General features: G+C 45.1%; 1 protein-coding gene across 1 annotated transcript in view; it reads left to right on the top strand.

Annotated features, from left to right (window-relative positions):
- The first annotated feature begins 1,380 nt into the window (after positions 1–1,380).
- Positions 1,381–16,935, top strand: part of tspoap1 (TSPO associated protein 1) — an 82,319-nt gene continuing 66,764 nt past the window's right edge. The window contains exons 1-2 of the mRNA XM_076273590.1: positions 1,381–1,465; positions 2,532–3,563. Coding sequence (XP_076129705.1) covers positions 3,069–3,563 — 495 coding nt within the window. The 5' untranslated portion in view covers positions 1,381–1,465; positions 2,532–3,068. The remainder of the gene's footprint in view (positions 1,466–2,531; positions 3,564–16,935) is intronic.

Genomic DNA, 16,935 nt, shown 5'->3' with positions numbered 1-16,935 from the left:
TGAGCCTCTAATAATGGCACAACTTTGTTTGTTTGAACATGAAAGGGTACAATTGTGACATTTAAAATGAAGAAATGATTTTTTCTTTTCTTTTTTTCCTTCGCCATTTCTTACTCACTCTGTTGATAACACTTAATCTTTCCTGTGAAGAGCACAATGTTACATAAAATACATTTTGCAGTGGGGCCTAAAAGAACAAAGCAAAGGTATAAATGAGCCTTAGCCTTAGGTATTTATAGCTCACTCAGATATGGAAGTAGACATAGCCGTTTGAGGCAACACCATCACACTGTGTCACGCAAAACAATATTCTTATAAATATTTTAGCTAATATATGATTCAGTGGATTACAACATTTAAAGATTCTAACATTGATAAAGTATTGTAGTGTAGCGCATGCCTCCGTTGTACTCTATTCTTTGAGCCAAGCCGTTTAAGATTCGTCCCTGAACTAGCAGCAGGCCAATACACATTAACACACCAACTAAAGAAACATTCTAAGGCTCATTTATAGAGGCTCATTCATAAGGAATTGCTGTTTTTTTTTTTTTTTTTTTTACAAATTGCTGTTTAATTTTACAAACTCATTTTGATCTAGATAGTTTTCAATTTCTATTGATGGTAGGCTAACAGCAAGGTGTACAGACTATAACTAATCAGTTCAATTGCATGTAAATATGAATATGTATTGTTACATTTGTTTGATAATGCTTTAAAGCTTTAAGAAAATTATTTCTGTTTAGGCCCTCTACTCAGACTTCTAATTGTAACGGATCAACTGAGTAACTTGCGGGACACTTTGTCTATTGGTTTATAAGCTGAGAGACATTTCCCCTCTAGATTTTAATAGTCTAAATTTAAATGTAGCCTAATTCAACCTTTCAACCTTCACTCAAGCTCTTGCCAAGGGATATGAGAAAGATTTTGGCATAGGCCTATCCACCCTTTCACCTACTACATTGTTGTAGGGTAGCCATGCTGTTTGAACCGCCGGCTCTAGTCTACTAAAACTGTAGGCCTACAGCTATGTCTATAGGCTAAAGGCCTATATGGCTGTTTACTCCGTTTTTTACAATTAGTTTTTTTTTTTATTAATCTACTTAAAAGCTAACCTGACTCTCGCCAAACAGTACACGGCAACCCATTGTATTAGGATACTGTCACGTAACGACCGCAGGTAGGCGCTCTTGTCACGGCGAATACACCGTCAGTCATCTTGATGACGGGACGCCTTGAAGAGGGTCAGCTGGACAGCATTGCCTGGAGCAACTGGTGTTTAGTAGCCTCCTCCTACGGATGTTGACCGTGCGTTCATTGAAAAAGAATGCACAGTTCTCGGTGTACAGCTGACTAAGATTAAATTGACCTTATATCAAACAACTGGTTAACATTAATATCCGAGGACTATCCGAAGCAGTCTAATGTTCTAGCTTTTCAAGTTGTGCTACCCTCCCGAGTGTGGGAGGTAAGTGTTTGTTTTGTTGGTTTTCTCACCATGCGTTACGTTACCTGACACCTAACGGTAGCTCTAGAGTAGACCATGTGCATCTTCCACTAAAGTGCATGTAAAGGCTTGTATACAATTACGCGTAACATCCTCAGCATGCAAATATATTTAGGAAAACTAGCCGCTGTGGCACGTTTCGAGGAATCCTCTTAAAACCTCGAGATGAGATGAGGCTAGGTGCCCAGCTAGCCACATTAGCTTTATCCTCTAAACCAGGCTATTATCCGCGAGAGACTTGCAGTTACTTCGACTGACAGGCGTGCCTGGCAGTGTTAAACTTTTAACTTAATTATATTGTGTAGTTTTGTTAAAGTATTCAGGCCCTTTTGTTGTCTTCAGTTTTTAAGAGGTGAAACATCTAAAGCTCATAATAACTAAAACTTACCAACACTCAAATGGCCAGACGGATGGCAACTCGATTCCATTTCCTCTAGGATGTTAAACTTGCTGCTCTAGAGCATCAATAAAGCGCCTAGTTTGCAAGGCAGTAATAATCTATGCAGACATATCTGAGTATCTAAGTATCTTGGTATCCTAAACGATTCAGTCAAGGCAGTGATGTACAACTGATTGTTTGTACAGTTGATTTTCGATTGTCCTCCTACTGTATCTAAGCCCCCTTTATTGGGAATGTTATCATTCATAGGAATGAACTGCAAGCAACTAATTACTTGACACAGTTAATACTCATGTATGTTTTTTATTTTACAAGGTCATACTGCTGCAATTTGCAAATCTATTATTTTGTCAATCAATGTGAGTCTGTCTCCACTGCTACGTGTGACCTTCATTCATCTCTGCTCTTTTCAGTGCAACAGTCCTCTATTGCTGCATGTGCATGCCTTTGCATTTCACCCCCATAACCCTTTGCATGAGTTCCATTCCTCCATCTGTTTGCATGCCTGCTGCCTGAGACAGAGTGAGCTGCTCTCTCTTCAGTGCCTTGGCCTTCAGCTTGTAAGGCCTCAAGCCGGGGAACACCATGGGCAAGGACAGGGGTAACTCTTTGGTTTTCTCCTCCAAGAGGGGCTCGAGCTGCGCCACACGTTCCTGCGCCAGCCCCGGCGAGGCCGAGCGCGAGATCGAGAGGCTCCGCACCGCCTTGGAGGTGGAGCGTTGCCGCCACAAGCAGGCCCAAAGGAAGTTCTCGCTGGAGCTGCGGCGCGTGCGCGAGGAGGGGAGGCACGAGCGGGAGCGCGCCCTGCGTGAGCTGACCTCCAGACAGGAGCGCCAGAAGGCCTTGGAGCTGCAGCAGCAGCGCGAGGCCCTGGGCAGGGAGCGCGCCTCCGAGGTCCGCCAGCTGCGCCGCTGGAGGGACCGCGAGCGGGACCGCAGCAGCGCCACCCTCAGGCAGGCCCGGGAACTGCAGCGGCTCCTGGCCGAGGAGCTCGGCCGCGTTGACAGTTCGGGCACCAGTTCGGGCAAGGCCGACACGCCGAGCGTGAAGGTTCTGCTGGGCGGCCGGGGCAGCGGCGGAGGTGGCGGCGGCGCCGTCTACCGCAAGCTGGAAGAGCTGCTGGCCAGGCTGCATGGGCAGGCGAGCGGGGAGCAGGCGGCGCTCATGCAGGGCCTGCGGCAGGAGCTGGAGCTGGAGAAGAGCCGCTTCATCTGCCACCTGCTAGAGAAGCACGGCCGCCCGCAGCAGGCGGAGCAGGGGCCCCGGGAGACCCCAACTCCGGCACCCAGGAGTCGCTGGGTCAGCTCCGCGCACCCCCTCTCCCGCTCAGCCTCCCTGGAAAACCACCGAGTCGCCGAGGGCAGCCGTGGAGCCTCACCGTCCCGCGCCAGAAGGTCTCAGTCCCAGAAGGTCCAGCGATCGTCTTCCCAGCAGGGGCCCGTGAAGAAGAGGAGCAGGAGCAGACGCAGGGGCTCCATGCCGCTGGGAAAGCCGCAGCTCTGCTCCAGTCCCATGGAGAGCCAAGCGCTCCCCTCGCAGCCCTCTCCCCACGCAGGCTGGGAGACGAGACTCTCCTCCACCCCATCGGACCCGCCACAGTCACCCTCACCAGACAACTCAACGCCCTCCAGATGCTCAGAGGAAAACATGGAGGATATGGTAAGCCACTTCTCTGCCCTTCCACTGCCACATAACCAAAGTTCATTGTTAAAATGTTGTTGATTCATTCACCTATTGAGACTTTGTCACTTAGCAACACCCACATAGTATGTGCACATACGAAATGTGTTTCTGTCATCCAGTTGAAAATGTATGACGTCCACTTCCTTCTTTTGTGTTCCCAACAAGTTCAGTGTGCACTTCCTTGACAATGAAATACATAGTCTGGCCTCAGAGCAGGATGTAGTTAACATAAATATTGATGGAGCCAAGTTTTAAAAATGCCGTCTTGCAGCTTTAGCCCTGTAAAACTCTTGGGTATACAGGAGGGCCAGGGCCAACTGAGCTATTTTATTTTGGAAGGGATTCAGGGATGAAGTGAACAGGGATGGAGCTGCTGCTTAGCAGTAGAAATTCTTTGGGGATTTTAATTTGTTTTAGAGTTGAAGAGGTGCCTCTTCTGATGCTAGAAGCTGACTTTGCCCATGCTCTACCCCTGCTTAGTCAGAGCTGAAATGGCTCCTCAGACATTTAAGTAAGTGCTTTGTCCTGTAACATCGTACTCATAGTATAATGGTGAGTATTGTAGAGTAAAGTCACATTTGTCAAAAGCAGATGGGGAAAAAAAGCATTTTCTGAGAGCAGGATGTGCTACCCTGAAATGGTTTGCAGCCGTGCCAGGCTCGCTCTAGATCAATGCTTCTGTCCCACTCAGTAAAAAGAAAAAGGATGATTGCTGTTGACCAACAGTTACCACCCTCCACCCTTATTGGTTTTGTGCTTAGGGACCTGATCATATCAGTGCTGCATAGCACATGCAGTCCCCATCCAGATCGAGCCCTATACTTACCCTAGCCTGAATATCCAGCTCCAGTATAGGCTGTATAAAGACAATATATTGACATTTTCTGTGTAATTATCTAAAAAAATTGACACACAGTGGCACAAAAGTGGCACACAGTCTAGTACAGACAGTCACAAAGAACACTAAGATGGTGCTGTCTAATCCATGATAAAATGAAAGCAGAGTGTCTGACTTGTAGCACCCCCTTTCCCCCTTTTGTGCTGTCACAATTGTCTGTTAGCTCCCTGCTAGCTTAGTAAATAATTGATCACACCGTTGCAACCTAGAGAATGGCAGAATGGCAGCCCTCTGTTGTTGTTTTTTTTTTATGAAGAGAGCAACCAGTCTGTGGCTCTCTTAATGGCTGTCATTAATTTTTGAGAGGAATTTACAATGTCCATTTGTGCCAGTTTAGCATTTTAGATTTGTGTTTTTTCCTTAATATTTTTGATGGCCTGCTTTTTTTTCCCTTTTTTTGGTAAATTACTACATTAATCAAAGTATAGAAATCACGCTACTGTGTTTGACATTTTTATGGTTATCAGTAATTTGCATGTGGTTACCTCCAGCACATGCAACAGTCTTTGGACCCCCTGGGTTGAAGTTAATGTGAATCCCTGTGGCTGCCATGCCACTGTCTGCCTCCCATTATGATAATGAAGGACCCCCCCCCCCCCCGCCCACCAACACCACAGCAGTAACATGAGCATGGAGGCATGACTTCATTTGTCTCAAACTCAGAGAGAGAGAGAGAGAGAGAAAAAAAGATACTGGAGAGAGGGAGGGAGGAAAAGAAAGATAGAGGAGAGAGAGAGAGAGAGAATCACTCATGTACAAAAGTGAGGCTACAGGCCAATCTTTACTCGTTGTGATTCTTAGTGATTTGAAGAGACTATTTTAACTCTTTCTAGAAGAGACAAACAACTTTCTATTGTTGTTTGTTTTTGAATTCTTGCTTCAGAAAATCTAATTTGTATCAGTTAGACGGACCACATAAGCTGTTTCTTGTCCCGGTCCGGCACTGCAGCAGCATGTGCCTGTCTCCTCTGTTTATATTCCGGTCTTTGTTGTGGTTGCTATTTGAAGCTGAGGGGTATTTGTGGCCTCCGAGCCCTTGTGTCAGTCACTGTAATTGAGCTGTGGTCGTAGACATAGATAATGACAGGACAGGAGGAGTAGAGGCTCAGCTGTGCTGACGTTGTCCGCCTGGCAGAAGCAGGCAGAAGCAGGACGAGGCATGGCCTACTAACCGTCCGCCACTTCTTCCTTTCCAAGTCATTTTGTCTTTGTCTTGTCTTTAGTTTTCAGTGTTTGGTCATCTCTGTCTGCTTTTCTTTTGCTGATGCTTGCCTTTTTCCTCATTGGGCTGATTTGATTGTCTGAATGCTGAAATGAGGTTGAGGTGTTTTTTTCTCCTTATGAGTAGGATTAGAGTTTAAAGCACCCTAGGATGAGATGGCTGTTTGCAGGTTGTGTTTCAAATGCGCAGCTGTCTCTCCAGCCATGATACTCTCGGCCATTCCCAGTGAGCATTTTTAGAGTAGATGCTTGGGCTTGCCTCGCCCTACACACACACACATACTGTCCTGCATGCCACTGGGGTAAGGCAGACTGCTCTGCTGTGGTCCTGGACCAGACACAGGTGGGTCAACACTCCTGCCTCTGAAATAACCCCCCCCCCCCCACACACACACACACATTCGCCCTGTTGACTGCTCCTCACACAGCAAGCAGAACACTAAATCATTGGCTTTCAAATGAAAAGATAGCCTAACCTCTCTTAGCTGACTGGGCGCTATTTTATGTTGTTGGGATGGGCCGAAAGGGGATATGCCATTTTTACAATACTTTTCCAAATATAGCATTTCATAATATTGACTGTCAAGTATCAAGATCTTTTGATTTCTTTTAATATTGATCTACATATGATTGATCGAAGGTTAGCATTATACTAGGTGCTATTGATGGCACTTCAATAGCAATAAAGTATTTTTTTAAATCATCAAATGAACAGAATGAAAGCTGTATCTCTTCTTCTTTCTCTCTTCTTCTGTCTTTCTCTTCTTTCTCTCTTCTTCTGTCTTTCTTTCCTTCTTTCTCTCTTCTTCTGTCTTTCTCTCTTCTTTCTCTCTTCTTCTGACTTCTGAGTGTAACGGAGATGTAACTTAAAAAAAAAAAAACAATGTTAATGGATTTCAATTAATTGCATCCTGGGTTTCATTACAGTACTCAGCATATGGCAGATAATTAACTCACAATAGTCATACTGTCCCCAGCAGTGAAAGTGTTCCTTTCACCAAATCTGACTTTTGTGCAATTAGAGTGATGCTTATTATTAGTTGACTTCGGCAGTGAGATCTCAAGCAATGAAATGGGCGCGTCTGACAAGTTCAGCAAATTGAGGGATTTGATGCAGGAGATGCACTCTGGCTGTGTGTTTGGAAACATGGGCTAGGTGACGGATGCCATTTCAACACTCTCTTCTCAGCTTTAATCTGGGCTGAAGTCTGACCTGTGCTTGTGCCCTGAAGTTAAATTGCTGTGATGGGTTGGGTTCACACGGCCAACTTGGAAAGCCAGTGATGCACCAAGATGCTGTGTGTGTGAGTGTGTGAGTGTGTGTGTGTGTGTGTGTGAATCCAGTGAATGAAACCAATAAAGTGTTGAATTAAAATCTAATAATAAATCTCACCTTTCGGTCCCAATTTTCAGAAGTGCTTAGTCTAAAGAGCAAAATGTCACATTAACTAACTTGGAAAGCCAGTGATGCACTAAGATGCTGTGTGTGTGTGTGCGTGTGTGCGTGTGTGTGTGTGCGTGTGTGTGTGTGCGTGTGTGTGTGTGTGTGTGTGTGTGTGTGCGTGTGTGTGTGTGTGAGTGTGAGAGTGAATCTAGTAAATGAAACCAATAAAGTGCTGAATTAAAATCTAATAATAAATCTCACCTTTCAGTGCCAATTTTCAGAAGTGCTTAGTCTAAAGAGCAAAATGTCACATAAACGAACTGGTGAAATGAATGAATAAAATATTAAGTTTTCCGAAGTGGCCTATTTTGATAACAAGATTTTAGAGTCTGAAACATTCATAGTATGTTTGCTGATTACATTATACATTTCCTGCTTTTTAAATATAGTATATAGAAATCTTCTTTTATGGACTAATAGAACTATGGATGTACCTGTGCCAGATTGTATGACTGCTGTTTGTATACATTTGTATAAATATGGCTTCTATCTCCATGGAAGGAAGGTCTGGAAAGTCAAATGTCAAAAAGTGTGTTGCAGTCAGTACCATTTTAGGAGGTCTGACTCTGGGTGGGGTTACTGGTATAAGTGGGTCAATGTACAGCCCCCCTCCCAAAATGGACTACAGATTTCGTGGATGGGGTTTTTAATAATTGATCAAAGTTTGAGCACTACCCAAATGGCACAGCACGAAGCGGCAAAGAGGGACTATTTGTTTTGTTCAGATGTAGGACATTTAAAGCAGTTTTTTGTTTTGTTTAGGAGAGCGTTCTCTGAAGAGCAGTGGCCTTAAAGCACCGTCTTTAAAATCCCCGACTGAGTTGTTCATTGTTGTGATAATGGATTTTGTCCCTCCACTGGGTTGTCTGTCTGCATGGTAATTTTTTTACAAACCTAACCCTGTCCTTATAATACTTACAGTTAACACCGTTCACTATTTGTTGTGTGAATATGAACCAAAAATGTGGTGAGATTTAGCTGGACTTGAAATGCATGCTTCGTGTCCTGTGTCATGTTATGCTGCTTCATGCTTCTCAAAAGTGATGGACCATTAACAAAAACACAAAATGTGACGGCTATTGTTTTTTTATGTTGGTAATTTGGCCATTTCTTTGCTGCCTGCATATAACATTTAAACCATGTCAACATAAACATCATTATTGTTAGACAAAACAATGTACTTGTTATGACTCCTTCAGTGAGCAACAGCAGCGCACCTGCTACACAGCAGGATACGGCTCCAAACTGGTCATGGTAAAAACATGCTAATGCCCATAGATTTGTGCTAAGCACATGTCATGTCTCTGAATCTTGCATGGACTCTGAGCAGGATGACCTTGAGAAGACTTGTCAGGTTTTTAGAGAGAGAGAGAGACAGAAAAAGAGAAATAGAGTGAGTGGGGGAGAGGTTGGAGGTAGAAAGCTGGAGACGGGCTGAACATGCTGTGCCGTAGTCGATTTACTCTCAAGGTCGTGCTTAGCTAGGCAGCACCTAATTAGTTTTGCTGTCAAGAAAAATTGTGGATTAGAACTGTGATAGGAGAGCAACAGGGTTATCACTATCTATCATTTTTCAATGTTTTTCTCTCTCCTTCCTCCTTCTATCTTCCTCCCAGTCCCTGTACTCTCTCCTCATCCCTCTCTCTCCTTCCTCCTTCTATCTTCCTCCCAGTCCCTGTACTCTCTCCTCATCCCTCTCTGTCCTTCTTGCTCTGTTTTTTCTTCACCACTCGAGCATAAAACGAATAGTGTTTGGATGTGGTTTAATCCAGGTGAGAACATAAATGGCATAGCACAGCTTATCTAATAACAGTGGCTTTTACAGCACCTCTGTGTTTTAGTGTCTATATTGAAGGGCTTTATCACCTGTGTGTGTGTGTGTGTGTGTGAAACATTTTTTACAAGTTATTTTCCAGTGAGGAATTGGAAATGAATGCTTGAATAATTTATTCATAAGGAAGGAGATTAACTCCCAGAACAGACTTGGGTCTCAGTGGCTTTGACTATGTTTTGGTATGATAGAAAAACTAGTCTGCTACTATTGTGAGTGTGTGTTGTTTTCATTTCAGCTGTTTCAAATAAGTTTCAGCTAGTGTAGTCAGATTTATGGTGTATTAAAGTTTGTGACTTGGATAATTGGCTAAAGTCAGTTAAACATGAGACTCACAGATAGACACCCTCTCTCTCTCTCTCTCTCTCTCTCTCTCTCACACACAGACACACACACGCGTACACACACATGCACACGCACACACACACACAATGTCAGTCAACCCTGTACCTCTGAGGTTGTGTAATAAAAGTGGGTTTTTTAATTTGTTGACTCATGTTCTCTACAGCTGTAAAAAAGCTCATTCACATTGATTCACATTCTCACTCATGCATGCCATGGATTCACCCACCACTGCCAGCCACCCCCACAGAGCTGTCCAGGTAGAGCTACGATCTGTCTCTCCCAGCTCTCGGCATGGTGCCATCTCCACCGCAGGTGTTTATGACAGGACAGGCTCTCTCTGATGAGTTCCCCCAGCTAAGCGTTTTATGGAGGGTAAGCATCATGGAGCTGTATGGGGCCTCCCATTCTCTGGCCTTGTCAGTTTTAGGGAGATAATCACTCTCGCTTGCTTTGCTTTAGCCTAGCCATGCTGCTCGGAATGTGCGTAGGCCCTATTCGCTGATTGCAGAGTCACAGGGTATGCCTGTCCCCGATAAGCCTTCATTAGCCTCAATTTCATAGTGAACGCTGAGGGTTTAAGACAGTGAAACTCCTTACACCCAGACTTGCAAGGTGACAGAAGTATTGCTGTGATTCATGAGTATTGCTATTAACTCGTAAAGCTTTCATTTAGAGATTGTGGGCTATAATTTTGTTGTGAGAGGAAGCTCTGCCTAATCCCTCTTTGGTTCAGTGTCATACCCATTGGTGAATCGTTATTTATTTGCATAATTAAAGGTGCAGTCAGGAATTGCGCAGGAAGTCACATTTATTTGTGGTTATGTTTATATTTACATAACACACATTATATTTATTAGCAGATGCTTTTGTGTAAAAAAACTTTACATTATAACTTAACCAAGGACCAAACAAAACATCCCAGAGAGGTAGCTCACCCCTACTGTACCTTCAGTATTCCCAGAGAGGTAGCTCACCCCTATTGTATTTCGTGTTTGTTTGGGGGATAGGCTGCCCCCACTTTGTTTTGTTTCCAGTTTTTGAAGCCTGGGCTGCTTACACTGCACCTTTAAAGGAATATCACTTTCTAAAACGTGTTATGTGATTTAAGCCTGTATAAACATAGTGTTTCAGTGGAGGTTTTTGGTAGTTCACATCTTGTAAATAAAGATATCTTCTGATTATGGATTTATCATAGGCCATGGTACATCACATCAACAGTATGTTCTAATAGAATAGTAACTTTCCTGGTAATGTTCCACAGCAGAGTATGCTGGACAGTGTGTCTAACTCAGGATGAGTGTGAGGAGATGAGGGAAAAGAAGGGCAGGGGTGTGTGCAGGGTGACATTAACTGCCAGGTGAATGTAGTCATAAATCTGACCCCATGCCTCTATAGGGAGCTGCACTTAATAGACGTGTGTGTGTGTGTGCGCGTGCGTGCGTGTGTGTGTGTGTGTGTGTGTGTGTGTGTGTGTGTGGTGATGGTGAAGGCTCAGGGCTTCCTCCGGTCTGAGCATGACTCGGGTGTTCAGTGGGATGAATAAATGAGGCAAACGTCTGCGCTGTGACTTTGATTATGTGCTGTAAGCTACGACACAGCACCCGCTCAACCCCACCCCCATCCCCCTTTAACAGTGACTCGGTCTTAATGAAGTGCAGCTTGGCGTTTGAATTCTGTACACCTCATTGGGTGTTAATGGATTTTATGTGTTTCCTAAATCTGCATACACACACACACACAGACACACACACACACACACACACACACACAAATGCACATGCACATGAATGTGTGTGCCCAGACTATTTTGGTGGAAGTTAATCTCCCAGGGGTGACGCTCCCCGTCTGTCAGTTTGCTTTGCTGAAAGGTAATTAGCAAGAGAAGCAGAACCGTCTCATGGTAAATCTTGATATCAGGCACGGGCGTGAAGGTTTTACGTTCATATGACATCTTAATCTGTCAGCAGGGCACAATTAGTATAACTTAACTGGCATGTTGTTGTGAGGATGTGTTTTTAAATTCAAAAGAGCAATATGGAGGATCACATGCATTTGCACTGCATTTAAAATTAGATTTGTGTTACTAAAATGAAGCCAATGGTTAGGTCTTCCTTACTTAATACAGTATTTAGCATAGAGCTAACATGCATTGAAAAATTATATTGAGTATAGTGATGGTGAATATGTTTTGGAGTGATCATTCACCATCTCATAGCTTGACTCCAGCCTCCCTGCAATGCTCTGCTCTGCCTCTTGAACAATCAATAGGCAGCCAACATCATTCCAGCGTCATCTCCATGGAAACGAGCTCCTGATGCAGTCAGGATTGGCCCCCTCCCAGAACTTGCCCTTCTGTGATTGGAGGATGTAGCCCATCTGCCCCACCCCCTCCCCACTCTAACACAAACACACATACACACTCTCCCCATTTCCCTCACCCACACAGAGATCTCCCCTCCTCCTCCTCCTCCTCCTCCTCCTCCTCCTCCTCCTTCTTCTTCTTCTCCCCACATCTTGATGTGGTTATCTGCCCCAAACTGTGATTAGGCAGTTCATTGAACCTCAATGCATGGAGCGGACTAGCGCAACGGACGACCACGATTCCTCAGCTTCGTGATTAGATGCGGGAAATGTGTGCCTCGTATGGACGGAGCCCACACAGCACCTGTCTTCATTTCCCAGGCAGAGGAGACGAATGAAGAGGAGACCTGTTAGTGGCACTGGATCTCTCCACTCTCGTCTTTTCAGTCGAGAACCGCTGATGTGAAAACGACCGCTCGCCTCCTGGTTGTCTATCGTCCGCCACTGGATTCGCATGAGGTGGTGACAGCTCGGGCTCTGTGTCAGGCTCTGTGTAGACTGTCATTTGCTGGAGCACAGGGAAGAGAGAGCCCCATAGCCCATTAGCAGAGAGCGAGGGGAGTCTGGTCATAAGCGCAGTGAGTGTGGCTGTATGTGTGTGACCATCACTGCATCTCCTAAGGTGGTACAACCTCTTTCTAACCCTCTCTCTCTCTCTCTCTCTCTCTGGCTTGCTTTAACATGCAGAGAGAGATCTATGGCAATAACTGGCTTTTTCTGGAGACGGGCTCGTCTTATTTTAGAAAACTTCCAGTAGGACACTGTAATTTCTCTCAGCCTTCAGGACCACATGTAAGTTGTTTTTAAAAATGTTGACAGAGATGTTTATAAGCCCGAGGGAGGTTATTTTGGTCATGCGACCGTAGCTACCGATACCCCAGCAGCACTGAGGCTAAAGCAGCTGCCAGACAAGACTGCATTGTGACTGTGCCATTTTCCTCCCATCAAAGGCTGAGGCAAACTTATTAGGTGCTGTATTTGCTCTCTGATAAGTCTGGTAATTGCATAGCCAAGCAAACCGATCCTATCGCTCTCATTTGGGTCTGGACGCTCAAATAGCCTGGATGGATTTAATCTCCTAACTAAAAGGGGTTTCATCTCTCCTTCGCCCTCATGACGGATATTGCTGTTGAGTGACGGACAGGAAGAATCAGAGGGTGAGTGTATTGCATGGGTCTCCTTTGAAGTTGCTGGACTTAATTAGTACTCCTCAACCATATCCTTGTCACTTGGAAAGCTCTCCGATTGGTGTGACGCTGGCACTGCATTGGATGTGCCCCTCATGTGGCTGAACTGAACTGCCTGGGTGCTCGGCCTGAGTGAGAGAGAGAGAGAGGAAGAGTGAGAAAGGGAGAGTGAGAGAGAGATGTACGACCTCTGCACCAGACCAAAGCCTCCCCTGGAGGAGGAGGAGCAGCAGCAGCAGCAGGAGCAGCCACCTCCTGCGGAAGGTGAGCCTGAGGGTCAGGGGGGCCCCGCTGAGACCCCCGCTGCCCCAGGACAGCAGGATGGGGAGAGGACGACTGGGGAGCAGGGAGCAGAGTCCAGCCAAGATGCTGACACCACCACCACCAGCACCACCACCAAGTTTACCACCACAGCATCCAGTGTTCTTGGTAAACGCCAACACTCGCTGTGTGAGGGAGTGAACGGCTGTGAAGTTTCAGCCTATGGGAAGGTAGGTGTGATGCATGATAGCCTTGTACACTTCCATTGACACACAAGGATGAGCAGGTTAAAGAGTTCTATAGACCATGTGCAGTATGACACCCTCGTTGACACCAGACCCTTCTCATTGACTTCCGACTTCCAGCAGGGACATAACTAGCAGGGAAATTAAATTTAACTTGGTCCATTAAACTCTTTCCAAATAATTTCAGAAGTGCAGAAATCTTGTAAACGAAGGTTTTAAATGCAGTTGTTTACTCAATTCCAAAGAAAATACAGTACATGACCATGCTGGATTAGCGATTGTAAATGCTTGCCCAGGTTTTAGCAACATTGGAAATGGGTGTCAATGACCTCTTGGCCAGACAGACCAGCAGAGCAAATCCCAAATTTGCCAACGGTTCGTATGGGTATTCCCAGGCTGAGCGTGTCTAGGATGAAGGAATAATAACGGAGTATTGCTGCTGAAGAGCAGTGACGGTGCATCGGCTCATTCTTTTGTTCGTTTCCCTAGATACTGTAATTAAGTGTCTCTCTGTGGAGATGTGCCAGACAGAAAGCTGTGAAAGTCAAAAAAACAGCCGCATTCGTCCCAGAAGAACTGGGATGCGGTGAGCCCACGAATCATGAGCGAGTGGCGGATGACATGGTGGTGGTCTGACTGATGCATTTAGTTTGTGCTCTTTCTCCGTGCATGTTGTTTTGATCATGTCGGGTCCTAACGTTAAAGAGCACAAATTGAATTTGGATCCCATCCAAGGATTGATCACGGGGCATAGAAGACATGCTGTGTCCTGGTGCACTGGTTTGGTACTCTGTCTCTTATATAGGGCAGTGGCTTAGTGCCGCTGATGGTGCGATGGGTAGGCGTACGCCACAGTTGACTACGGCTTTGCTGTTGCTAAATTGAGAGACAGTGGCTGACCTCAACCCATATTTCTCACTGCAGCTGTGCCGAAGTGGAACAGTGTAGGATCCACTTAATGACGTTCCATTGAAAATCAATGAGGGCAGTGCTAAGATTTCCCATAGTTTCCGTGTCATTGTGCCCCGACCGGCTTGTGGGGGTGTTTAGTTTTGGCTGTGAGTGGCACAGTGCATGTCAACTGTGTAGCCTTTAGAGTCATTACATGTGCTAGCAAAAACCCATGCACACACATTGTGTATAGCATACTGTAAGTGCTCATGTAGTGTAATTTGAAATATACACCGGAGAGATGTTAAATTCCTAGTGCTATAGGTAGGGAAATTCACACAGTGGCCAATCAACAATCTAGCCTGTTTACCGTCAAAAAAAAAACAATCACTAACAAATCAAACTTTGTGGAAACATCACCAACAGAGCAGCCTCCAAGAGCATTTCACTGGGGTTATCAATGTTGGTGTACATATATAAATTTGTTTGCACACACAAACATACAAACTCTGGCATAGATTCTGTGATGTGAGATGTGTAATAGCCCACTGGAGCCTCCAACTGGAAAACATTTCAGGCTTTTGCTTTGCTATGAAACTACAGTATTTAGTTGATGTCAGCGTAATTTGTAACAATTTGCTAAAATATGGCTAACAGGATCAACACTCAATGAAGAATGAATTGATGCTTATGAAGCCATCTAAATACAGTATGTCACAGGAGCTTCATGGCATTCACAGAAGAATGTTTAGTCTCTCCATTTCAAATTGTACTAACCCTAATCCTAATCCTAACCCTAACCCTAACTCTCACCCAGTTGTTTGCACTGTAGCCATTGCCCGTACTGTATACATGAAGGGAAAAGCTCTTCACCTCCATGAGTCTCTCATCCCCTTGCTTAGGCTTTGATTTTGAATTGGAGGGGAAGGAGAAGGAAGATTTAGGGCCAAATACAAATTACATTTGCTCACCAAACCATGTCCAAGTGTGACCATTTCTTTTTGTCTCTTTTTGAGAAGTCGACACAGTTGATACTTCTGCCTTGCATGCTTCAGCTCACAGATTCCCCTTAAATTGAAGGGAAAGTAATTAAATGAGCGAACTACCTTTTCCAAGTACATTTTGTTTTTGGCCTGAAACGCCCAATTTCATCCTCCCTGTTAAAAGTGCCGAGTTCCCTGCGGCTGCTCATGACGGGGTAATTGCATTTGAAGTGCAGGGGTGGGGGGGTCGGAGTGATAAACGGGAGCCTGAGGGGGCCTCCTGCTCTGCCTCTGGCGGGAGCGTCCGTGGCTGATCTGCCCACGCTGGCTGGGAAAGGCCCATTTACGTGGTGCATTAGGGATTGATTAGGGATTGTCTTGTAGACCTTTTAAACCAGCGGGGAAGTGGGGGGCTGCTGCTGTGCACCCCTACCCTCTGAGGTGGGCTATTTATTTTCCCTCGTGTGTGTGTGTGTGTGTGTGTGTGTGTGTGTGTGTGTGTGTGTGTGTGTGTGTGTGTGTGTGTGTGTGTGTGAGAGAGTGTGTGAGCGCACATGTTTGCGTGTGTTCTGTATGGGGGTGGGTGGCTTTTATCTGCTCATCACAGTATGGCAGCATAATGAAGTGATGTGGTTTTGTTTCATGGTCTGTGCGGCGTGCTACTGTAATGAGAACCCCAGCGTGACGTGCTGGGCTCCGCCAGAAGCATCATGAGGACCCCTATGTGGTAGAGTGTGATTGACTGTGTCAGTTAGACAATGGCTCTCGCCTCTTTCCAGATGCTTCTGTGGATACGGAGGAAAGGAAATTGAGAAAGGATGGTGATTTGGAGGGGGTCCTAGAGAAAGAGAGGGGGAGATCTGTGTTCCCCACCCCCACTGTAATGGCTTATTATCACTCCTAGGTGTGTTAGAGGATGAGTCCTGTCTTTTATCTAAGAAGAAGAAGGTTTGAGCTTCCTTTCTCACCTTCATGTGAGAGTGAGCAAGTGTGTGTGTGTGTGTGTGTGCACAATGTTTTCTATGCAGTCATGTTAGTTAGTTTTAGATTAGTACACCATTTTTTTCACAAATGCGACCCCGCTGTTGTTTGGGTGTGGGACAGGATTTGATAAATGTCTGCCTTTAAAGAGCTAAGGTGCTGTGTATTTATTTCAAAACTGAAAAAAAACTATTTCATTAATATTTGAAAGTCTAAGGCTTCAAAATACCTTGAATGATTTGTTCAAGGCTTTAACTCTGTTGGCATTCATATGAATTTGGTCATGGTTTACGACTCTGGTCATGTTTTATGGCCTTAACGCCCTGCCTGAAGATTTAATTGAGGTCTTTCCACAGCACCAAATTGCTCTGGGAAGTCATGAATAAATTCACATGTTCTTGTAAAGTAAAATGAAGACGGGGCATTTTTATTTGCCTGCTTTAAAGTGAATTAGAGGGTCTTGAGCTCACTATAGACATGCAGGCCGTACCAGCCTTCGTCAGAATGCCCCCAGGCAGTATCTCAGGAACCTGACCATGTCTGTCCTGAGCCTGTGCATCCTCAACGCTTCATTTTTTTGGAGCACGCTATACCCCCCCAACGTCCAAATCTCTCCTCGCCAGCGCTGATGTGACGACAATCTTCATGAATAATTGCATTCCTCCTTATCCTCCTCATCCTCCTTCCCGTTGTTTTTTGT

This window comes from Alosa pseudoharengus, unplaced genomic scaffold (genome assembly GCF_046254945.1).
Source record: "Alosa pseudoharengus isolate Yale_2024_CS ecotype anadromous, Long Island Sound unplaced genomic scaffold, YU_APseudo_1.1 YU_APseudo_1.1_scf_8, whole genome shotgun sequence".
Classification (NCBI taxonomy): domain Eukaryota; kingdom Metazoa; phylum Chordata; class Actinopteri; order Clupeiformes; family Clupeidae; genus Alosa; species Alosa pseudoharengus.
Note: the sequence above shows the minus strand (reverse complement) of the source record. Positions and strands in the feature narration are given on the sequence as shown.